Consider the following 22,197-nt stretch of genomic DNA (forward strand, 5'->3'; position numbering starts at 1 on the left):
CCGAGGTCAAGGCCGGGCAACATGGTTCCATTTTGTGGCCTCATATAAGCAAAGAGTCTCTTGGCAAGCCCACGCCGTTCCTCTTGCTTTTCAATTCTAGAGGCCATCACCCGCCTCCCTTGTTCCTTGATACTGATGCACAATACGTGCAATAAAGAAAAATTGACCGAAATGGTGATGGAACCACCGTACGCTACAGAAGACATGAAATTGGTCCTCCAGGGCGTTTCCCAAGACGATTATGGGATTGTGAAGAAATTCCCAGAAGCTGACCCAGGAGTTTGGCTTCATTTGTCAAATAAAGACTATGACTGGTCTACGTCCACCATCTATGGCAAGGTGTGGTCGGTGTGGCAGTACTCCATCGCGTCGGGCATGGTGATTCTAGAGATACAAGAGCGCTTGATGGACTTCCTTTTCAAGTGTTGTTATCGAATCCTGCACGACATTGAGCCGAACAACTTGCTCAGCGACACGTATCCTATCCAGCCCGAGCCTACGCTTCCTTCGAATACGCAGACTGAAGAATTACAGACCTCCCTTCTTGAGATTACTTTCGAAGCACCTTACCGCGTGCCGACTCGGCTGAATTTTGCCAATCTTGAAAAGCTATTTGCGGCTAGGGCCGCCGCTGCGGAGGATTACGTATGGACGATGCGCGAGGATCCCAATTACTTTGCCGAACAAGTCAGTGACACGTACGATCATGTGCAACTCATCGGCGATACGAGAGAGCATAAAGACAAATGGGGAGCAGCCATTGGTCAGGTTCTGGCTAATGTATACACAATGATTGAGGTGTTCACTGAAGCTCATTGAATTACCAAACGCCTGTGTGAACTGCAAAAGAATTATGCGAGCGTCATAAACCCTACCGAGAAACTGCCCGACGAATACAACGACCAGATTCGCCATTTTCTTTCTTTCCTCCTTACTATGAGAGAGGCTGTGTTTCTGCCAAAGCTTGAGCTCTTGATCAAGCGTTCGCTCCCGTTCCGAGCCGCTATTATCCTTTGGCGCTTGCATTCCGAGGACAGGGATAGGCCTCTGACATATAATGAGCAATTTTTGCTCATGCACGTGCTCCGGCATCTATATGATTCGAGGGGCCTGCTTGATGACGACCAGGACGTGGTTCCTGATATCTTTACAATGAATATGGTCATGAATGATCTAGAACTTCAGACGGAAAGGGACAAGACAATTCGCGACTTGCTGTCGCCAACTGCCCGTGTCATGATGGGTGACTTAACTCTAATCATCCAGGCTTTGCATGCGCTGGAGCGGTTTGAGCCGTGGAATCGAGGTTTCAGTGCCGAGGTTGACGATGATTCTATGGATTGGTCGACAGAGGTTATCGAAGCCAGGCTTGGCATTTTGCGACAAATCACGAAGCTCTGGAAAGTACTCCCTCGCCTGATCTTCTCCCATTTGTTGAAAATAAGCTGGTGAAGTTTGCATATCCGGAGCACCGACGCAGGAATAAGGAGAACGTTGAGATGATGCGGCGAGCAGAGTCGAATCTAGATTCTTTCTGGGCCAGAGCAGACCGGTATCTCTACGATCGGACAAAGAACATGAACGAAAGTATCCTCATGGGTCTCCTCAAAAGTCCCCGTGTTTTGCAGCGGACACCCGAATGGGTTGAGCCCACGAAAGAGAAGAAGAAAGTCCTCGACATTGAGCAATCCTTGTCGACCTTTTTCTTTGGCACCAGTGACGATCGAGACACTAAGGCATCAGAACTTCTTTCAGCGAAGCCAGCCAAAGCGAAACTCAAGACAAGAGGAACTACAATCCAGTTAACAGATACCGTTGAAGCCCCAGCTGAAGCGATGGCCGAGGTCGCACTTGAGGATCCAAAGCCGGTATTCAAGGTCGACCGATGAGCACTCAAGATATTCCGCATTCTCTTTTACGATCCAGATGTCACTTCTACCCCCGGTGAAGTTGCATGGAACGACTTTTTGCATGCCTTAACTTCAGCCGGACTTGCTGCCGAGAAGCTATATGGGTCTGTTTGGCAATTCTCGCCACATACTAAAGTACCCTTTGTCATAGCTAGACGCCATGGACGGAGACTTTACCGAACTTATGGGTGGACTGGGGAGCAATTTGTACTCGAGAAGTAGGATTATGGGGGCGGAATTACTAGATAGAACATGAGGTAAGTATTGTTTTGAGGTCGAACATGGATTAGATGCGATGAGTGTCAACCGAAGGGATGCAGTGGCATAACGGACTAGTCTCAAATACTTTGATAGACAACAGAGCTACTAAATTCCATATGTATGAGTGAACCAAGAGCAAGGCTTGGGGCGATGTAAGTGAAGAGCCAAGGTCTTGCATTTTTGCGCACCTTTGGAACCTGCGACAACCAAGTGAGGCGATGATGGCCTACAAGAGCAAACCTTCCAACCTCGGATGTTACTTCGAGTTCACTCCGCATATCGGAAGCGACGGTAATTAATTGCTTCGAAGTTGATTGGATCGCGATTTCAGGGTCTCATGCCGGAGTGGCAGGGCCTCGATGGTGTAAGAGCGTGGGGCCCAAGCGTGATTGAGACTAACAAAGACGCAATATGGTGAAAGAGGAACGGGAGTTGCGACAGCGAATGGCCATGCATAATGATTAGATTACGACATGATGTAACTGAAGAGCTAGCTAACGTGCTCGTGGTGAAGATGCGATAAGGATAGAAGAATAGCTCAAGGTATTGAGTATCCCAGTCCTGTCGCCTGGACGTTCACCATCATTCCCGAGCACGATATTCCCGTCAATTAACGATGGCTACCGCAGCAGTAATTAACGGCGCAATCAATGGCTTCAACAACAGAGAGTCAAACTTGTCGAGCGTCGCTGTAGAGAGTGTACCGGCTGAGAAGTCAACCCCAATTACCCAGACCAAGGACAGCACATCAACAGCCGTACGAGATGGGCCAGACGTAGACGAGACATCGCCTTATTACAACCCTCGCCTGAAATTGGTCGACAGATTCGTTGACGAGCCACGCCCGCTAAGAGTTGGTGTCATTGGCGCTGGCCTGGCTGGAATCACAGCAGGCATTCTTCTACCAGCCAAAGTCCCTGGCATCAAGCTTACCATCTACGAAAAGAACGCCGATTTGGTACGTCAAATCGTCAGATTGCTTGAAGATTGATATAGCTGACAACCATGTAGGCAGGAACATGGTTTGAGAACGTTTACCCCGGCGTAAGATGCGATATTGCATCGCACGTCTACCAAAGCACGTTCGCGCCCAAGACAGACTGGTCGGACAAGTACGCACCCGGCCACGAGATCCGAGAATATTGGCAATCCGTCGCGCGAAAGTTTGACGTCTACAAATATGTCAAGCTCGATACCAGAGTCGAGGGTACAACCTGGGACGATGAAGAGGGTGTCTGGATCACGAAGCTGCGGAACGTGAAGACGGGCGAAGAGACGGTCGAGAAGAACGAATTCATCTTGACCAGTATCGGCCGGTTCAATGACTGGAAATTACCCAATTATCCTGGAATATCGGAATACAAAGGACATCTTCGCCATGCCTCCAATTGGAGCACGGATTTTGACCCCAAGGACAAGACGGTCGCTGTTATTGGCAATGGAGCGAGCGGTATCCAAGTCACAGCAAATCTCCAACCCATTGTCAAGCGACTTGATCATTATGCTCGTAACAAGACATGGATTGCTGCATCTTGGGCTGGCGAAGAGCGAAAGATTGAGGCCCAGCCATATACTGAAGAGGAGAAGAAGAAATGGGCAGATGACCCTGACGCATACTTGGCTTTCCGAAAGGACCTCGAGAGCTTATACTGGACTCGATTTGACTCGTTCTTTCGAAACAGCGAGTCTAACCAGAAGCTCCGCGAAGCGTTCATTGACATCATGAAGAAGCGACTGGTGAAGAAGCCGGAACTTCTGGAGCACATCGTACCAGACTTCTCGCCAAATTGTCGACGTCTGACACCGGGGCCCGGTTATCTTGAAGCTGTTACTGAAGATAACGTGGATTACATCCGTACTCGAATTAAGCGCTTTACGGAGACGGGTATCGAGACTGAGGATGGCAAGCAGAGAGATGTCGATGCTGTCATTTGCGCGACCGGCGCAAACGTTGACATGGTTCCAGCATTCCCCATTCGCGCTCATGGACAGGAGCTCAGCAATCTGTGGAAGGCTGATGGAACATATGGATATCCTTACACATACTTTGGACTTGGAACACCTGGTTTCCCTAACCTTCTCTTCGTCCATGGACCGCAAGCAACAGGGCCATCGGGAACAGTCCCTCACAGCGTCGAGACTCAATTGACATACTTCGCCAAGGTCCTGCGCAAAGTCTCGCACCAGGGCATCAAGTCTCTGAGCCCGTCCAAACAAGCAGCGGACGACTTTGTGGAGTACTCGGATGCCTTTTTCGCAAAGACAGTTCTCACGGATAAATGCAGCTCATGGTACAATGGTGGCAGACCTGGTGCTAGAATTCACGGGCTCTGGCCAGGAAGCGCAGGACATATCACATTTGTGCGACAGGAACCTAGATGGGAAGATTGGGAGTACAAGTATATCGGCGACTCTAAGAACCGCTTCGCGCACTACTTGGGCAACGGATGGACCAAGAGAGAGACGGACATAGAGGCTGACCAAACGCCATATCTTCAGAGGCCAGATAAGATCGATTTGCGGGATATTCACGAGAAGTGGTGGAGCATTCCATAAACAGTTAGTCTAGTAGATTTGACAATACGTACATAAAGTGAAGATGAGCTTTTGGGCGAGATCTCGTCATGACATGGTCCCACGCACGTAATCGCGTGACTCGCCCGCACCTCCACGTGGAGAGCCCGTCTAATCTATCACGACTACACTGAAGCATCGGAGCCGCTAAACATCCTTGCATTAGGTTCGTTGATGGGGCCATCTTTCACGGGGAGTTGATCTCAGATCCTGCCTCCACGTACGCATAGTGATACTTGAAGCGTAACCGAGGACAAGCCAAAGGACGAGACTATGCTAGCGAAGAAAGCTTTTGAGTCTCGAACCGGATACATACCGAGAATCTGGTAAACGCAATGCCGCCACAGATATACGTTTTGCGCTAGATGAGTTAATGCCCAAAGGGCTGGGACTTCGGCAGTTGAGCTGTAGGTGCGGTCAAGGATTGGATTGCGTGCTGGTGCTATCGTGTTGGGCGGTGGTTTCATGATGGGAAGGGAAATATAAATGTTGATCTCGTACCTACTTCTACAGAAAATACCACAGCCGCGTCTCGCTAAAGATTCTGGCAGCCATCAAGCTTTCTCTTCTGTCTCAACTTTCCCCAGTTCATACAGGATCATTCAGACAAGTCAAGATGACGGTGGTGGAAAATCGACATGCGGACAGTGAGGTCGCTGCTCCTCCCAAGCATCAGCTTCTTCCAGGTAAGAACTCACTCCCGATATGCACGTCGTCTACTAACACTGCACAGTCAAGTGGTATCGTTCCACATTCTTCAACATCACGGTTCTTGGCTTGTGTAACTTGTCTGCCCCGGGTATCTGGGTAGCCATGAACTCGCTTGGTGCCGGTGGTGCAGCTTCGCCTAAGCTCATCAACGCTGCCAATGCCTTGACATTCTGTCTCATGGTGGTGTCTTGTTACTTCTCGAGTACTCTGGTTCGATATATCGGCATCAAGGGTGCTCTGATCTTTGGAACGTAAGTCTACCCACATGAACAACTCGTGAACACTGCTGATGAGGGTTAGTCTTGGATATGCACCTTATGCAGCAGGCCTTTACACCAACAACCGCTTCGGAACAGAATGGCTCGTTCTCGTCGGTGCTGCTCTCTGTGGTATCTCAGCTGGTGTCTTCTGGATGGCCGAGGCCGCTATCGCCATCGCATATCCTGAGCCTTGGAACCGTGGTAAAGCTCTAGGTTACTGGCTTACCTACCGTCTATCTGGCCAGATCCTCGGTGGTGCCATCAATCTTGGTCTAAATGCCGACCGCAACGAGGCTGGAAAGGTCTCTTACACTGTTTACCTCATCTTCATTGCTCTCCAAGCTGTTGGTCCTTTCGTTGCTCTGTTGCTCAGCAAGCCGCATCAGGTTCAAAGGAAAGATGGCGTCACGGTCAAGTTGGAGATTGACAAGCTTCCTAGCTTCGAGCTGAAGGAGACGGCCAGACTCTTCTTCACGAAGAAGTTCCTTCTGGTCGTTCTGTTCATCGGACAGGCTGTGTTTGCGGAAGCCGTATTCTTCACTTACCTTTCCTGTAAGACTCCCCGGTCTAACTTCACACATAATACTAACTGATGCAGTATGGTTTACTGTTCGATCCCGTGCTCTTGGATCTTTCTTGGGCGGCATCGTTGCCGTCACCGCTGGTAATGTTCTGGGTGTAAGTCTGTCAACCGCCCATTATGTATCTGTTGCTGACAGTATCTCCATAGGTTTGGCTCGACCGTACCAAGGTTTCTCTACGATTCCGTACCAGATCTTCTTTCGCCTTTCTTGCTACTCTCCAAGGCGCTTGTTGGATCTGGGTCACAGTCTTGGTTACCAGGTTCCGTGAGACAAGGCCAACCTACGATTGGGTTGATTCGGGATTCGGCCATTCATTCGCCATCTTCTTGTTACTCACATTGTCATTCCAGCTAAACTACCTCTTCCTGTGAGTAACCATGAACGCACGTAATCTGGCCATGATCTAATGATTCCCTAGCTACTTCGTTATTCATCATCTCGCCGACACTCAAGACGAGATCATTCGGTTCTCTGCCCTCCTCCGAGGTACTGAATCCGCCTGGCAAGCTGTCAGCTACGGCATTACTTCCTTGCCTCTCTTCGCTGAGGTCGGTGGCGTTTACTTCAACTTCGCACTTTGGGGTCTTTCTATCTTCCCTGCTTGGTTGGTTCTCAAGGATTTCGGTTCTCGTCCTGCTGCTTCTCTTGAGAGCCCCATCCAGGAGGTTGATAGTCAGACCTATGGGTCCAACTCCGGCGAGGACAGTGATATCAAGAAGCAATAGACAGTGACGGGCTTATTCATGGACTCTTCGGAGGTATCAGAGAGGGAATGGCTCAAGAGCGTCGTGAACTTAGAGATTTTATAGATATTAAATCTAGAATATTTATATGAAAGTTGTTGAAGCTGTGCATCTTTGTTATGTTTGTTGATAGATGATAAAAATCAAGCGACATCAAGCCCCGAATCACCATTTCAAGGTCCTGAACCGTAAAATGAGAATCTCATGATCAACTCCTTCTAGAATATTTGATGTCTCAGAAGAGCACAGACTCTGCGCCTCTGCAACCTTCAACGTGTGTAGCCCACGTGGGCGTGATATGCCACTCCCGACAACTCGGTATCTTGACATGAAACTTCCGAGCTAGAAACAATTAATAAAACAACCCTGATAGAAATTCTCAATATTTTACCCATTTGTGGAAGTTCCCCGAGTTTATCGTATCGAAATTGAGGGGTTGATCGGCATTTCATATGAGCAAGACTCAGTGATGATTGCGCCATCGGTTAGACCACCAAAACACTCCTACACGCCAAGGTCTCATATCTATAGCCTAAGAATACCCTGTCTAGAGCTATCACTTGCATATTCAGTCATGAGCCTAACAATCACGCAATAGTCGTCTGGAAGTCCTGTATCGGCACCGATATCCGGAGTGTCTTAAAAGAAGAATAAGCTGGGGACAAGTACATCACCACCTAAACAACGAAGTCAGGCATAATCCAATCAGATCACTTCCATTTTCTACAGTCAACGTCATGGCTTCCCAAGATCAAACGGCCCAGCAGGGCAAGAAGAAAAGCCTTATCGTCAATGCCTTTGTCATGATGTGTAAGTGCCCCTCATCCCAGTCATATAACATATACTGATAAGACTTTAGGCAGTGGTCATCAATCCCCAGGATTATGGAGACACCCTGAGGATGAGTCTTGGAGATTCAAGGACACTGAGCACTGGGTTGAACTAGCCAAGTTGCTAGAAGACGCCAAATTCCATGGCATCTTTATCGCTGATGTGCTGGGTAAGTGACTTGGGTTATGAGGGGTAGCTTTCAGAGTTCTGACAACTGAGATAGGAGGCTACGATGTTTACAAGAAGTCCTTGGAACCTGCTATCATCTCTGGAGCTCAATGGCCTCTCACAGAGCCATTGGCCGTTATTCCTGCCATGGCTGCTGCGACGAAAAATATTGGATTTGGTGCCACTGTTTCTGTTACTTATGAGCAGCCATATCATCTGGCTCGACGGTTATCTACAGTCGATCACCTCACCAAGGGCCGGCAAGTCTCCTTTAATACACTGTGAAATCAAGCTAACTCTCTCAACAGTTTGGGCTGGAACGTAAGAACGTCGAGTCTCGTTTCACGGTCACCACTAATAAGATTTACAGATTGTTACTGGTTACCTAGACTCAGCCGCTCGCAACCTTGGCCATCCAGTTCAACTCGCTGTAAGTGATCTCCTCGAATTAGTCATCCAGCTTCTGATGATAGTCAGCACGATGAACGCTACGCCCAGGCCGAAGAATACATGGAAGTCATGTACAAGCTCTTTAACTCATCCTGGCGTGACGACGCTGTCAAGCTAGACCGTGAGCGAGGTATCTACACGGATCCCGCCCTTGTTCGTCAAATCGACCATAACGGCAAATACTTCAACGTTCCCGGTCCTCACGTCGTGGACCCCAGCCCGCAGCGAACACCTCTGCTTCTTCAAGCAGGAGCCAGCAAGCCAGGTAAAGCATTTGCAGCTCAGCATGCTGAGGCCATCTTTACTTCTGCGCATGCACCTGCAGTGTGTAAGAAGAACATTGCAGATATCCGACAAGTTGCGAAGGAACAGTTTGGCCGAGATCCAAACAACATCAAGGTCCTCGCTCTTGTCACCCCCATTCTTGGCAAGACTGAGGAGGAAGCTCTGGCTAAGTATAACGAAGCGAAGAAGTATGCTTCGACTGAAGGCGCTCTGTCGTTGTTCGGCGGATGGACTGGTATGGACTTGAACCAGTACGGTGATGATGAGGAGCTTCGACAGGTTGAGAGTAACGCTGTCAGGTAAGTTTCGTCCTCATAATCCCAAAGTGCCTCAACTCATATGGTTCTTCAGATCAACTGTAGAAGGCTATGCCAAGTTCTCACCCGCAAACTCAAAGTGGACGAAGCATACTGTCGCCGAGCATGTCAGCCTCGGAGGCAATGGACCTCTATTCGTTGGTACACCCTCCCAGGTAGCCGACAGCCTGCAAGTCTGGATTGATGAGGCAGACGTCGATGGGTTCAACTTTGTAAGTTCATAAACCTCTAATCATGGGGCCTTACTAACTATGAGGAGGGATATGTTCTTTTCCCGGGTACCTTCAAAGATATCATCGAACTGCTGCTCCCTGAACTTCGATCAAGGGGTCTCTTCTGGGACGATTACGCAGTACCTGGTGGCAGCTACCGAGAGAACTTCTATGGACTTCCTGGACAGAAGTATCCTCTTGATGAGCATGCTGCTTCAAAGTATAGGTGGGCTGCTGGCGTGCCTGCAAGTGAGCACAAGATTCCACAGTAGATATGCCTAAAAGTAGTCTCAAAAGGATCAACAGAATTAAAAATGCCAGTAGCAAGATTGTCCAACGTTCAGGCAAAGCCAAGTCATGAAATTGCTGGAGATAGCCCTGCAACTCGACTTACTTAAGTCCATAGGCTGCAGGATATGATAGCATGGTCCCCTTACTTTTATGTTATGCTAATGAATAGACTACATAATGTCTCGTTGCATTCGAGCTACATGAGAATTACATTAGAGGTAGACTCATAAAGTCTTGTCCAAAAGTTTCTGATTTTGGTAGCATTATTCTACAGCTCGTAGCGGAACTCTTTGTTCTCCAGATCCGTCAGATCCAGAAACTCGTGGTTCTCCTCGACTCTGTACTGATCGCCTAGCGCAGCCTTCTCAGCATCTCTCTTCTTGTTCCTTCGATCAAAGACCCATCTCATGACTAGCAAGTCAATAGTGCAAAGGAAGTAAATGATGCAGATGGAGATCTTGGCGGGAAGATATCGTGGCCCATCACGAGCTTGAAATGTGTGAGGTGAGATGATGTTTCCAACAGTATATGCGATAGTTCCGATACATGAGACGGTGATTTTCTTGGTAGAGCCAGCCACGTTTGAGCTTTGTAGTCCGAGAATAGTAGTCCAGCCAATGGGAATGCCTCCAGTTGTGTAATATCCAATGAGGGCGGGAACCTTTTCTGTGGTTGCCATCAAGATGGCTCCGATGATGGCAGGAATGTGACCAGCTATGCAAAAGAACAACCGTTGTCTTGTCTTCATAGCTCCGTAAGTCAGGCCGATTAGGAAGACTATCTCCCAAGCTCCGAGGGGAGTGACCAGTAACAGAGACTCCTCGTTGGTATATCCCATACCTTTGACAAGAATATTTCCGAAGCTGGTAGCAATAGAGTTTGGAATGTTTGCAGCAAAGACCCAGAAGGCATATAGCCAAGTCATGCTATCAGTCAAAGCCTCCTTGACATGAGCCCACTTGAACGTCTGCGTACCAATGCCCTGCACATTTCCTCGAATACGCTCAAGATGCATGGCTTTCTTCTCTTTGGCCAGGAACCCAGCAACGGCAGGAGAATCTGGCATGATGAACCAGAAACTGATTCCGACCACAACAGTGAGAAGACCAAGAACGAGAAAGATAACTTGCCATCCTTTCAAGGCAGCATCTGGATCTTTGCCAACATGCGTTGCAACACCGTAAGCAAAATATCCACCAAACATCTGAGCCGCACCGCAGACTGAGAACCAGATACCGACTCGAAAAGCTTGCTCTTCTTTAGTGTACCATTGGGATGTGAAAAGGACCCACGCTGGAACAATAGCAGCTTCCAAGGCACCCAAAAAGAATCGACAAGCCAGGAGACCGCTGAAATTATGGCATGCAGCCATACAAGCGAGAGTCACACCCCATAGTGTAACGTTGACTGACACGTACTTGGCAAGAGGGAAAACTTGAAGAAGACGAACAGTAGGGAACTGAAAGCCGAGTTGGCCGAAGAAGAAAATCGAAGCGACCCAGTTGAACTCATTCCCCTTGAGACCAGTTGATTGTTGGATGCCGGTAACACTTGCGTAAGAAACTGCAGTCTTGTCGATGTACTGTAAGAAGTAGACGGTACAAATGAGAGGCATGATGTGAGTATCGATGCGGCGGATGAGTCGTTTGCTGGCTTTGGCATCGAAAGGTTGACTGATTCCTCCCGTTTCATTCAACAAGTCAAGGGCAGCATCTGCCCCGTCTTTGTGAACATGATGGTCATGCTTTGATATGTCGTTTACATCGGAATGGGTATTTTTGACCGAGTTGTCAGAAGAATCTGGTTCATCAGCCCCAATGGGAGATGGCTCGATGGCCTTGTCATCTGCCATAGTTCAACAAGTGAGCAAGCGATTTAGCATGAAAAGTAGCCGTCATGGTAACCTGTTGGTGGGGTGTAATATTTATATCTTTGATCTGACCAAAAGAAAATGTCGACATGGCATCCTATTCATTTAAAGCCAACAGGTCCCACGTTGTGTGGAGTGATTGATCAAGGATAATCGCTCCAGCTTCCTATCTTGGTTTACCATGCCCACACAAATCGACATGTCGACCCATTATCTGAGCTTCAGCCAAGCACGTCATTAGGAGCTGAATGATGCGAAAGATTACACGATTTTTTTCTTTTCTTCATACAACAGATACGAGTTTCTCGATACAGACCACTTTATGATGTTAGTGCCAATATCAGAATCATGGTTTGTGAGATGCAGGATACAGTATATACGGCATAAGTCTACCACGGTCCACCAAAGTGTACTAGAACATTAAACTACGAGTGCTGTAAAAAGCTCACCTTGAACCAATGTTATGAAGCAACACTTCAACTGGATTGGCTATGTCATGTATACTGTATCTTAGCTGGTGAAAGTTCAACCGATGTCCAACAGCATGCCATCATGACTGTCAAGGCATACAGCATCACGTACACAAGAACTCATGAAAGCTGAATTTTAGATTTTTTGATAATTTGAGAATTATAATAAAGAAAATTTTGTTGGTTTTGTTTATCGGTATACGAAGTACGAAGCCTAACACGTCTGTGGCGTTTTAGTATCATACCCCATACTTCACGATGCCCGTGAAGAAAGGTCCCATAGCTTGCGGAACATTTTCATGAGTGCCATTACGGATAAAAGAAACTCACCGAGCTCTCGTCCAGCAAGAAACTTGCTTATCTTGCAATTACTATCATTCTTCCGCTTCTTCCTCGCAACAGGCAGCAACAGGTCATTGCTTTGTTGTCATTGGATCGTGAACGCCACTGAGCTTGGTATAGTCCTATGTTTTTAACTTCGAGTCACCGCAATGGTGACTATGGACGAAGTCTCGCCAATAGTCTTGGTCCAAAAGCGCCTCAGCTTACCACGTCTTATGGGAAGGGCTGAAACTCGTACAAAGACGGGCGTGCTCCCATTTGAATCTGCAACTCAAAGAACCTCGTTTCTGTAATTGTTCATCAGCTCTCAAATCTCATACTTTCCAGCACATACCATGCCTCGATATATGATCCTAATCAAAGCTTCTCCAGAAGCTGAAAACCCAGCTTCCGCTGGGCCCGAGATCTTTGAGGAAATGACCACCTTTAACGAAGAGCTTCACGCAGCCGGCGTTCTTCTCTCAGCCGATGGCCTCAGTCCAACCAAAGATGGCTACCGTGTTACATACTCCATGGGTGGTCCTGCACAGGTCACCAAGGGGCCTTTTGATATTGTGAAAGAAGGTCACGTTTGTGGCTGGTGGGTTCTCAAGACCAAAGACGGCGAGGAAGCCGTTAGTTGGGCGAAGAAAATTCCTTTCAAGGAGGGTGAGGTTACGGTCAGGAAGATTGCTGAGTTGGATGACTTTGGGGATAGTTTGACAGATGATATTAGGGAGAGGGAGAAGAGACTCGCCAAGGACCTGGAGAAGAAAGTTGAAGGGAACTAGGTTGATGCTATTTTGGGTAATTTGGTGTTGATGCCTCACTTCCGAGTGAAATATCGTGTCGAAGGTTACTTTCATGTCACACTCGTTAGTTCAGTGAAGTAAGGGTATTGTTAAATAAATTCTTGGTGTCGAAATGGGTAATTAAGAAACATATAACCGGCTGAACCAATCAACTCCATGCTTTGCTATACAGCATCTTGAAACCTTTTTGCACCCAGCTGCCCCCCTCTACGTCCATCTCATGCATGAACTAAGGCGCCTCGTGAATACCACCGGGTCCCTGGTATCCGTTCTGTGATGGGTGAACCCAAGGCTGACCAGCCATCTCAGCGGGTGCCTGTTGCGTGGGAGATTTGTAGTACTCATGCACAGGCTGGTTCTGCGCACCAACAGGCATCTCACTGGGCGGCGCGTATCCTCCAGCTGTAGCACCTTTGCCCTTACGGAAATGTCGCCAGAGAAGAAAGCCTACACCGGCGAGTAGGGCAATACCTCCAATGGTCGCGCCGACCGCCACGCCAGCCACAGCACCAGTGGAGAGGCCGCCATCATCTTTGCCTGAGGAAGTGTCTGTTGTTGTCTCGGTCGTAGCGTCGGTCGTTGTCGTCTCAGAGAGGGCACCGGTCGATGAAGGGCTTGGGAGGGCGGTTGTTGAAGCAAGAGAGGCGGATGTTGTCTCGTCTTTGGGGACAGTGACGTTGAACGCAGCTGAGTTGGCGACGATGTCGTTTGTGCCAGACTTAAAGAGGGAGTAATGGAAAACAGCGTCGCGGTTGTCACCAACTTCTGTAGAGAAACCGCCAAAGTTGACTGTCCAGATAAAACTCGTTGATGTTGTGTTTTCTAGGCATCAGATGTTAGTCGACAGGGACCTCGAATAGTCTACGCGTGCGTGGTTACCTTTGAGCTGGACGAAGAACTGAGTGCCGCCGCCCGCCTGGGGATAGTCCTGCCAGAGCAATAGATTGGTCTCTTCAAGGTCCGTATTCCATTCCACGTTCATGCTATCATCGACATCGTATGTTGGGTTGTTCTTCCATCCCGACGAACCAGATCCTCCAGGAGTGATAAAACTGGTGTCAGCAGCAACTCTGGCGGCAAAGCTGCCCAGAAGTACGGTGAAGGGTAGGAAGGCGATCATCATATCGTTATAGAGCTTCTCTCAAGGAATATCAGAACTTTTCAGCCTCGCGATCCTTAACAAGAGGCTATCACGAGTTTTCTGTTGGTCACCCAGTCATCAGCAGACCAAGATGATAAAAGCAGAGAAGAGAAAAAGCAGTAGAGGGAGAGACACCACCACGCTCAGTTACTCAGTTCAGTCTCTGTTTCATCACTCAGCCCCGATGGGCGAAGATCCCTGTCTTAGCGTTGAAGGGGAAATTTTGGGGGCCGGGGTGTTGTCCAGTGAGACGGTGAGATTATAGACAGGAGTTCCGCTTTCTTACACTCGAGACCACTAGCTCGGATCCTTCTGATACCAAAATTAATTCCATGGCGTGGATTAGGAGCGGATTTATAAGAGAGGCTGCACCGACGGGAAATTGAAGTTGAGTTAGTGGCGATAGCACGGATATGCTGAGATACACGACGGGGGATAGTTTTCGGATCAATGAGTTGCGCCACTGACCAGTATCACTATATAGATACATTTGATACTGTAATTAAGCCTATATTTACGTCTAAAGCTTCAAATCAACCGTATTGTACAGAAATAAACAGTCGCCGCCGTTGAGGGACAATTTCACCAAGCCACGCGATTCAAGCTAGCCAGGCCGAAGCTGGAGCTTAGACACCCAATGATCCCTGTAACCAGTCAGCCCTAGCCATGGATATCCATGGGTTCAAGCGCCACTCCGAGGTTTGGCTTCGGGTAGGGCCATGCCGGCCGATGTTGTTTCAGTCATGGACTCGGATGTTGACTACCCTGAAGTGTCCAAAAAATGAAATTTTGGTGCTCACTGAAGTCCAATATGCGGTTCTAAATGATTTGAATAGTAATGACGACTCAGATACGTACATGTGGTCGGGTTACATCTACAGATAAAATTCTTACAGCATGATGACAGCTGTTCTGTTACTTGCAGATGAATGAAACGCTGGTCTCACGGCGTGTGTGTATCGGGACAACTGTCTTGGCAACAAGAGGAATGTCATGTCATACTCATACTGATCCTATATCAGTATCAAACGTATCTCTACTTAGAAAATGCGCTAAAATCAAGCCAAAACAAAGAAGACCTTCCTGATCACCAGCTCAGAGGTGAGAGTTCACCTTCTTCAGCTCTCCTCCATCTGAATCATTCTCGCCCAAGATCTCACGAGCAAGAGCCTTTCCAGCAGCACGTCCCGAGAAGATACATCCTCCAACAAACGTTCCTTCAAGAGAATTGTACCCATGAACGCCTCCACCACCAAAGCCCGCAACTTCACCAGCTGCGTATAATCCAGGGAACGGTGTACCGTCTGCTCGCATGACTTTGCTATCCAGATTCGTCTCAATACCACCCAATGTCTTGCGCGTGAGGATGTTCATCTGCACAGCAATCAAAGGTCCATGAGCCTTATCAAGAAGTCTATGAGGTGGAGCAACTCGGCTTCGGCGATCAGCCCAGTATGTTCGCGCGTTGTTGATAAGCATTGCTTGAGCGTCCTTGGAGTATGGGTTGTTGAACTGGCCGTCTCTTGTTTCGATGACCTCTTTGATAGCGTCGAACTCCAGCAGTGGACCATTGCGCTTCTTGGCGAGCTCGTTCATACCGACTACTAGATCTTCCAGGTTATCGCGGACAACAAAGTCCTTGCCGTGCTTTTGAAAGTTCTGGACGGGGACGGTGCCTTTCTTGCCAAAGATTCGAGTGAGAAGCAACCAGATGCTCTTATTAGTCACATCGGGATTCTGCTCTGAGCCAGAGAGGGCAAATTCGCGGGCAATGATGCTCTGGTCGAGGATGAACCAGGTGTAGTCATATCCTGTGCTGCAGATATACTTCAACGTCGCAAGGGTATCGGAACCTGGATAGAGGAATGGTGGCAGTCGTTTGCCAGTTGCATCCAGCCAGAGAGATGAAGGGGCAGGGAGGACTCTGATACCATGGTCTGGCCAGATAGGGTTCCAGTTCTGAAGACCTTCGGTGTAATGCCACATTCGGTCGCGGTTGATGACGTTGGCACCGGCCTCTTCGGATATGCCAATCATGCGTCCATCGACATGATGAGGAACACCAATGACAAAGGTCTCAGGGATTTTGGGACCTAACCTCTCCACAGGCCATGCAGCCTTGACGGCATCGACATTTCCTCCAATGCCGCCTGAAGAAACGACAACTGCTGAGCCGTAAATTTCAAACTTGTCTTTTTCGACCCGGTTCGACTTGACGCCACGGGCAGCATCATCATCTTCCAGAATTGTGCCTCGTACTCCAACAGCACGCCCGTTGTCGTCGATGATCAGCTCATCAACTCTGTGTCTGAACTTGAAGGAGACGATGCCATTCTCTGCAGCTTTCTTGACAGGGTCTGCAAAGATCTTGACGACCTCCGGTCCTGTGCCCCAACTGACATGGAATCTTGGGACGGAATTTCCATGGCCATCTGCAGTGCCATCACCTCTCTCAGCCCATCCGACATTCATCAAGAAGCCAAGGCCTCTCGCCCTGACATAATCCTCCATCTCATCGGCGGCAAAGTCCACAAAGGCCTTGGCCCACTTACGAGGCCAGTAATCCTCCTTTTCACGATCAAATCTCGCCGAGCCCATCCAATCTCTGTACGCCAGCTCCTTCGAGTCTTTAATCCCCATTCTTCGCTGATACGAAGAGTCGACCATAAACAAGCCACCCAGCGACCAAAAAGCTTGTCCGCCGATGTTGTTTTCATTTTCTTGATCGACCAACAGAACAGGGACTTTACGCTCTGAGAGTTCAAAAGCAGCGACAAGGCCAGCCAGGCCAGCGCCGACGATGATGACGGGTTGTTTCTCTTGAGAAGCCATGATTTAGAATTCAATGATTATGTTTGTTGAAAAAGAGAGAAGAAGCGGCGCAGACGCGCAGAATATGAGGACGGAGGTTCGGGACGCGCGGGGTTGAATCACCCCGAATAGAGTTGGTCTACCCTTGTCGATGCCTCGGCTCCTAGAACATGCGCCAAGCTACGGTCGCAGATGCAAGGAATGCGAGACTTGTTATATAGAGACGGCACTTTTCACGGGTTGCAATCATTGGACAGTGGCCTGATCAGGCGGTTATAGAGTTTAACTTGTCTCATTCATCTGTCATCAATTACGCGTTTATACGACCTCAGGTATCCGGTTTCCGAAATTCAAACTCAACGCCGATCTCTAGGGCACTTCTAAATATCAATCAATCTCTTGCAGGTCAGGTCATAGACCAAGATCAGGCTTCTTGGCCTGCTCGATCTTCACCTTCTTCTCTTCTTCCGAGAGCTTGTCCCACTCAGCCACGTTCTCGTCCCAGAGCCTCACGCACTCCACGTTCCAGTTGCAGTCCTCAACCTGACCGTATGCTGGATGACGATAGCGAGGATGCTTGCTGGGCCAATTGGAGGCATGGTAGTGGTGCTTAACCAGAGCTCCACGAGAGTCGTGGTTACCAGAGTCTGAGTGGCCCTGTCCAGCACAAAAGGCCTCGACGTTGAGAACAAGAACCCGTCCGACAACTCTGGACTCATCCAGGTTGTGGAATAGATCCCATGTGACCTTTCCACCGCGATGGTTCTTGCGCATCTGCTCCAGCAAAGCTCCTGTAAAGGCAGAAGGACCAGTGCCGCTGATGACTTGATCAAAGGTAAGCTCGATATCCCCAAGAGCAACCTTCTGTTTCTTTGCTTCAGCCTTGAGCCAGACCATGATATGCTCGATAAGGTGCAGCATGACTGGCTGGTGAGGCTTTGCAATGATAGTCCATTGGCAGAAAGACTTTGATTTCTTGCCTAGGATAGGATGATCGCTGAACTCGGGCTGATCAATCTCAACACCGACAATCAAGTCAATATCCCTCTCGTCATATCGCTCGGGGATAAAACGATGCACAGGCCTCAGCGCTTCGACGTCAATGTCTGCGTAGACACCTCCTTGAGCGTACATGATCATGTATCTCAATAGATCAGCCTTGATAATATGCAAGTTGATGCTCTTATAAAACCTGACAATATCCGGTCGATTTATCGCACTCCCCGCACCAAAGTGCTCCTCCACAAACGCAAGCTCATTGTCATCTGTGAGAACTTCATATCGCATTCCAGGGTTCTTATTAACCCACGTCCTTGAGGTAATCAAGTCACGATCCTCAAAGTTTAATGGATCGACTTTCCACGTTTGCCAGATCTTTTGTGGAAATGTGCTAAAGCGTGATGGTGTTGATACAATCTCTTTTTCTTTTCGGAACATGCCGAGGGGGCTGGGTATAGAGTAGAAGATGTCGAAGTTAAGGATGATGAAGAGGACAATGACACATGCCATGTACAGTGGTATACATCTTTGCATCTGGGCTGGGACCTTATTTCTGAACTTTGCCGTCGAGGCTGCTAGAGTTGGGGAGCCCAATGGAGTGCCCATCTTGGTATCGTGGCTGTCGGTCTTTGTAACGGTCCACTCAACAGTGGTAGGAGGGATACGAAGATTAGACGGGATATTTCGACGAGGGCCACTCGCCATGACCAGTAGACGTATTCACAGGCAAGAAGCTTTCTCTGCAGACAAAGCAGAAGAGACACTGAGCGAGTAGAGAAAAACAAAAAAAGAGTTATCTGCAGATGGAAAATGCAACATGTAGCTGAGCCCTAGAACCCTTAAGTGGAACTCGACGTAACCAAGCTTTTACCAAGAAAAGAACTACGGACCTTTTCACAAGACGAGAGGGACGTTTTCTTATCAAATTACCGTCTTGCAGCTGCGGAAGAGGACCGAAGAAGGATTGTGGAGAGTGAATCCATGGCTGACCCCATGTGATTGTTGTGCATCTCGGCAGGGGTCGAGTAGAGAACTTCCAGGAAAGGCAGCTCCTCCGTAGGATGGGGGGGGGGGGGGGGGTGATCGTGGAGGTGGGTTGGGAGCGGCCTGGGGTATTACGAGGCCTTGCTTCTGGGGAGGGGGATGTGATGGGGGCATGGGGTAATTGACTGGTTGGTGAGTTTGGTGATGCATCAGAAAGTGAGGTTGTTTGTTGTGAGGAGTTGTCTCCATGGCAGTCCAGCTATAGTATACCCGTAGTGAAACTCTAAGAATAGGTCGCACGTGTGTATAAACCGTATTCGATAGTGTCGAGATCAACATACCACAGACATTGTGGCTTTAATGTGCCTTGCAGAACAAGTCTAACGTCAAACCACCCATGGATAGAATAGCTTCGTTCTGATATTAGGCATACAACTCCCGTCTTGGCTTGTGATCCGGGGAACGAGCCTCGGATATAGCCCCTGTCTCCCAATCCCCGCACACGAACCATTCCCTAATCATACAAGCCTCCCGCCCTAACCCACGAATCTTCATTGTTGGTTGAGCTAATTACTCACCGTGGCTGCCGAATTTCCGCTGATTGTTCCTAAAGGCGCTTTTACGGAATGAATGTAACATCACCAACGGTGCAACGTCATGAGAGCGAAGATATGCCTCCATCGAGATGATGATTTCCTCTTTTCACGCGGTTGGGTCTCTGCGCACCAAAAGTCCCAATCCCTGCTTCGTGATAATTACCCCATCTTCAAGGGCCTTGCTTTTTGTTTTTGTCATATTTTTACACATGCTTTCCTCGGCTAGTGACTCTTAGTTGGGGCTTTTCTCCGAGTCGCATGTCGGGAGTTGCGGAGTACATCAGGCCCCTCGTCTTCATCAATTGAACAGACAGAAAACATCTTGAATTGTCAAAACTTTCTGCCTCAAAGCCTCAAATTGTGTTCAAAATGTCGCCTCGAACAAGTGGTCTCCTTGACAGCGACGACTGGGATGAGGTCAAGACGGACTCAGGCTCAGACTGGACACTTGCAAAGACCTACGCAGACTGGAAACCAGCGGCTGCAGGCGGCAAACTGAAACACATCATCAACACCACCAGATCCGCCATTCGCGCCAGAACGCGACCTCTAGAGAACCTCCGTCCAACAGCTTACCTAGACGGTCTTCGAGGCTTTGCGGCTCTGCTTGTATATATCCATCATCATGAACTTTGGGCACACGGCATCATTGAGCAGAACACAGTCTTCGAGAATGCTTTTGGCTACGGAGGAAAGCATTACTTCGCAGCTTTTCCCTTCATAAGGCATTTCTTCACAGGCGGCCACTATGCTGTGTCGACATTCTTCATCATCTCAGGCTACGTTCTGTCGCTCAAGCCAATGGGACTAATTCAGTCTGGAGAGTTAACACAATTGGGCGATGTCATAGCATCTTCCCTCTTCAGGCGCTGGATTCGCCTTTACCTCCCTATCATCATGGCTATGCTCATCTACATCACATTTTTGCACATGTTTGGCGTTTGGACACGAATCATGACGCAGCAAAAGAGCTGGTACGACGAGCTTTGGGCTTTCTACTATGAATTCAAGAACTTTAGCTTCGTCTTCAAAGAAGGTGGCGAGCCATGGCTGACCTACAACCGCCACCTATGGTCTATCCCCATTGAACTCAAAGGCTCTGTCGTTATCTTTACAGCACAGATGGCGTTCTCTCGTTGTTCGAAGAACGCTCGTCTCTGGTGTGAGGTGGGCTTGATCTTCTACTTTATGTACATTGCAGATGGCTCATTCTACTCCATGTTCACGGCTGGTATGCTCCTCTGTGATCTGGATCTTCTTGCCAGCAAGGGCGACTTGCCCCGCTGGATGGCACGTCTGGAACCTGCCAAGGAGTTCATCTTTTACCATCTCCTAATCTTCAGCTTGTTCCTTGGTGGAGTGCCATCCGAGAACAGCAATGTTGAGCAGCTTGCCAAGAACAGGGGTTTCTACTACCTTTCATGGTTCAAACCTCAAGCAGTGTTTGACTATAAATGGTTCTACCTCTTCTACGCAGCTGTCTTCTTAGTTGCATCTATCCCCAGAATCTTCTGGCTGAAGAGCTTTTTCGAGACAAGGTTCTGCCAATGGCTTGGACGCATCTCGTTTGCTCTATATCTCGTCCACGGTCCTGTGTTGTGGACTATTGGCGAGAGACTTTACGTTGCAGCAGGATGGCAGAACGACGAGATCATGAAGAATATTCCCCATTGGGCAAACAAGCTAGCCTTGCCGATGTCTGGACCCGTGGGACTGGAGCTCTCATTTCTCCTCCCTCAGCTGATTCTCGTGCCTTTGACGTTCGGGCTAGCTGACGTCGTGACGCGGTTTATCGACACGCCCAGCGTCAAGTTTGCAGCGTGGTTCTATAAGAAGGCGTTGGGGGATCCAACTAGCAAGCAGGCCAAAGCGTAGCATAGATCTTGATGCAGAATAAATTCAAGCTTAATTCTTTTCGGTAACACCACATGTGTCATTGCCATGCTAGTCTCAGCTCTCCCACTGTCAGATCTGAGCATATCTACAGAGTACCTTACCCTCAGACCTCGATGTCAGATCGATTTGGGGCATAATGTCGCATGCTCTCTTTTGCTTTCATGTGATTCTCGGCTCACCGCCCAAGAAGATGGAGGGTCACCTGCATGAGATTGCCGTTGAACAAGGCAACGGCTTCGTATTACCAAGCCATGCCATGTCAGGAACCCCAACCTCTTCTCATTACGCTAATCCCCGCTCCCGCGACTAAGATCTGCACACCTCCACGATCAGAAAAAAAGTATCCCCTGTTCAGGAACATGCGCCGTTGGCTAGTGCAATGTCACCCCGCAAAAGTACCTCAGCAGCCTCGGCATGCATATGAAAAATGTGTCGACGTCGAATTGCGGCGACATTGAATGTCACAATCTGGCATCTGCCAGGTTTTCCCCATTGACTTATCTTCAGCTGTGTAGGGTCCTTGAAATGTCATTGGTCTCTAAGGAAAAAGCCAATTGCCGTGGCTGCATGATTGTCACCATCTCCAGACTCCAGACTCCGCATCTCCCGCGTGAATAATCTCTCAGCTCCTCTTCGGCGTAAAGGGTCATCTTACGATTTGACCCCTGTCCGCGGAGTATGGTTCAAAAAAGGATTAGTT

The 22,197-nt window shown here is 48.7% G+C and overlaps 10 protein-coding genes across 10 annotated transcripts; 6 read left to right on the plus strand and 4 right to left on the minus strand.

Annotated features, from left to right (window-relative positions):
• Positions 1-171: 171 nt before the first annotated feature.
• Positions 172-1,889, plus strand: FVEG_09018 (hypothetical protein; the record flags this gene model as incomplete). Its single annotated transcript, XM_018897930.1, has 3 exons — positions 172-798; positions 850-1,404; positions 1,446-1,889. The coding sequence occupies 3 exons, from the start codon at positions 172-174 to the stop codon at positions 1,887-1,889; spliced, it is 1,626 nt and encodes a 541-aa protein (XP_018755705.1).
• Positions 1,890-2,699: 810 nt separating this feature from the next.
• Positions 2,700-5,342, plus strand: FVEG_09019 (hypothetical protein). Its single transcript, XM_018897931.1, has 2 exons — positions 2,700-3,129; positions 3,183-5,342. Exons 1-2 carry the CDS (start codon positions 2,788-2,790, stop codon positions 4,725-4,727), a joined length of 1,887 nt encoding a protein of 628 aa, XP_018755706.1. The 5' UTR covers positions 2,700-2,787; the 3' UTR covers positions 4,728-5,342.
• Positions 5,343-5,361: 19 nt separating this feature from the next.
• Positions 5,362-7,146, plus strand: FVEG_09020 (hypothetical protein; the record flags this gene model as incomplete). Its single annotated transcript, XM_018897932.1, has 6 exons — positions 5,362-5,431; positions 5,479-5,707; positions 5,757-6,268; positions 6,315-6,394; positions 6,447-6,667; positions 6,719-7,146. 6 exons carry the CDS (start codon positions 5,362-5,364, stop codon positions 7,023-7,025), a joined length of 1,419 nt encoding a protein of 472 aa, XP_018755707.1. The 3' UTR covers positions 7,026-7,146.
• On the minus strand, positions 7,085-11,525 carry FVEG_09022 (hypothetical protein). Its single transcript, XM_018897934.1, has 2 exons — positions 7,435-11,525; positions 7,085-7,385 (listed from the first exon to the last, which is right to left on the minus strand). The coding sequence occupies exon 1, from the start codon at positions 11,447-11,449 to the stop codon at positions 9,866-9,868; it is 1,584 nt and encodes a 527-aa protein (XP_018755708.1). The 5' UTR covers positions 11,450-11,525; the 3' UTR covers positions 7,085-7,385; positions 7,435-9,865.
• Positions 7,625-9,838, plus strand: FVEG_09021 (alkanesulfonate monooxygenase). The gene is made up of 8 exons (XM_018897933.1): positions 7,625-7,853; positions 7,903-8,043; positions 8,098-8,302; positions 8,351-8,363; positions 8,413-8,472; positions 8,520-9,076; positions 9,129-9,306; positions 9,354-9,838. The coding sequence occupies exons 1-8, from the start codon at positions 7,781-7,783 to the stop codon at positions 9,576-9,578; spliced, it is 1,452 nt and encodes a 483-aa protein (XP_018755709.1). The 5' UTR covers positions 7,625-7,780; the 3' UTR covers positions 9,579-9,838.
• A 1,089-nt stretch (positions 11,526-12,614) lies between the features above and the next one.
• Positions 12,615-13,049, plus strand: FVEG_09023 (hypothetical protein; the record flags this gene model as incomplete). The annotated part of the gene is made up of 1 exon (XM_018897935.1): positions 12,615-13,049. One exon carries the CDS (start codon positions 12,615-12,617, stop codon positions 13,047-13,049), a length of 435 nt encoding a protein of 144 aa, XP_018755710.1.
• Positions 13,050-13,299: 250 nt separating this feature from the next.
• On the minus strand, positions 13,300-14,193 carry FVEG_09024 (hypothetical protein; the record flags this gene model as incomplete). Its single annotated transcript, XM_018897936.1, has 2 exons — positions 13,300-13,892; positions 13,950-14,193. 2 exons carry the CDS (start codon positions 14,191-14,193, stop codon positions 13,300-13,302), a joined length of 837 nt encoding a protein of 278 aa, XP_018755711.1.
• A 524-nt stretch (positions 14,194-14,717) lies between these two features.
• Positions 14,718-17,196, minus strand: FVEG_09025 (hypothetical protein). The gene has a single exon (XM_018897937.1). It carries the CDS (start codon positions 17,041-17,043, stop codon positions 15,307-15,309), a length of 1,737 nt encoding a protein of 578 aa, XP_018755712.1. The 5' UTR covers positions 17,044-17,196; the 3' UTR covers positions 14,718-15,306.
• Positions 17,197-17,321: 125 nt separating this feature from the next.
• On the minus strand, positions 17,322-18,948 carry FVEG_09026 (hypothetical protein). Its single transcript, XM_018897938.1, has one exon. The coding sequence runs from the start codon at positions 18,724-18,726 to the stop codon at positions 17,434-17,436; it is 1,293 nt and encodes a 430-aa protein (XP_018755713.1). The 5' UTR covers positions 18,727-18,948; the 3' UTR covers positions 17,322-17,433.
• A 725-nt stretch (positions 18,949-19,673) lies between these two features.
• Positions 19,674-21,523, plus strand: FVEG_09027 (hypothetical protein). Its single transcript, XM_018897939.1, has one exon. It carries the CDS (start codon positions 19,971-19,973, stop codon positions 21,474-21,476), a length of 1,506 nt encoding a protein of 501 aa, XP_018755714.1. The 5' UTR covers positions 19,674-19,970; the 3' UTR covers positions 21,477-21,523.
• Positions 21,524-22,197: the final 674 nt, after the last annotated feature.

The sequence above is a fragment of the Fusarium verticillioides genome, chromosome 5, assembly GCF_000149555.1.
Source record: "Fusarium verticillioides 7600 chromosome 5, whole genome shotgun sequence".
Taxonomy (NCBI): Eukaryota; Fungi; Ascomycota; class Sordariomycetes; order Hypocreales; family Nectriaceae; genus Fusarium; species Fusarium verticillioides.

What these genes read in the sequence shown, in the direction of transcription:
- FVEG_09026 (XM_018897938.1), bottom strand. Translation starts at nt 18,726, where the DNA reads ATGGCGAGTGGCCCTCGTCGAAATATCCCGTCTAATCTTCGTATCCCT.
- FVEG_09021 (XM_018897933.1), top strand. Translation starts at nt 7,781, where the DNA reads ATGGCTTCCCAAGATCAAACGGCCCAGCAGGGCAAGAAGAAAAGCCTT. An exon ending in CTTTATCGCTGATGTGCTGG is followed by an intron (nt 8,044 to 8,097) that starts GTAAGTGACTTG and finishes CAACTGAGATAG; the next exon opens with GAGGCTACGATGTTTACAAG. An exon ending in ACGTCGATGGGTTCAACTTT is followed by an intron (nt 9,307 to 9,353) that starts GTAAGTTCATAA and finishes AACTATGAGGAG; the next exon opens with GGATATGTTCTTTTCCCGGG.
- FVEG_09025 (XM_018897937.1), bottom strand. Translation starts at nt 17,043, where the DNA reads ATGGCTTCTCAAGAGAAACAACCCGTCATCATCGTCGGCGCTGGCCTG.
- FVEG_09019 (XM_018897931.1), top strand. Translation starts at nt 2,788, where the DNA reads ATGGCTACCGCAGCAGTAATTAACGGCGCAATCAATGGCTTCAACAAC. An exon ending in ACGAAAAGAACGCCGATTTG is followed by an intron (nt 3,130 to 3,182) that starts GTACGTCAAATC and finishes ACAACCATGTAG; the next exon opens with GCAGGAACATGGTTTGAGAA.
- FVEG_09022 (XM_018897934.1), bottom strand. Translation starts at nt 11,449, where the DNA reads ATGGCAGATGACAAGGCCATCGAGCCATCTCCCATTGGGGCTGATGAA.
- FVEG_09027 (XM_018897939.1), top strand. Translation starts at nt 19,971, where the DNA reads ATGTCGCCTCGAACAAGTGGTCTCCTTGACAGCGACGACTGGGATGAG.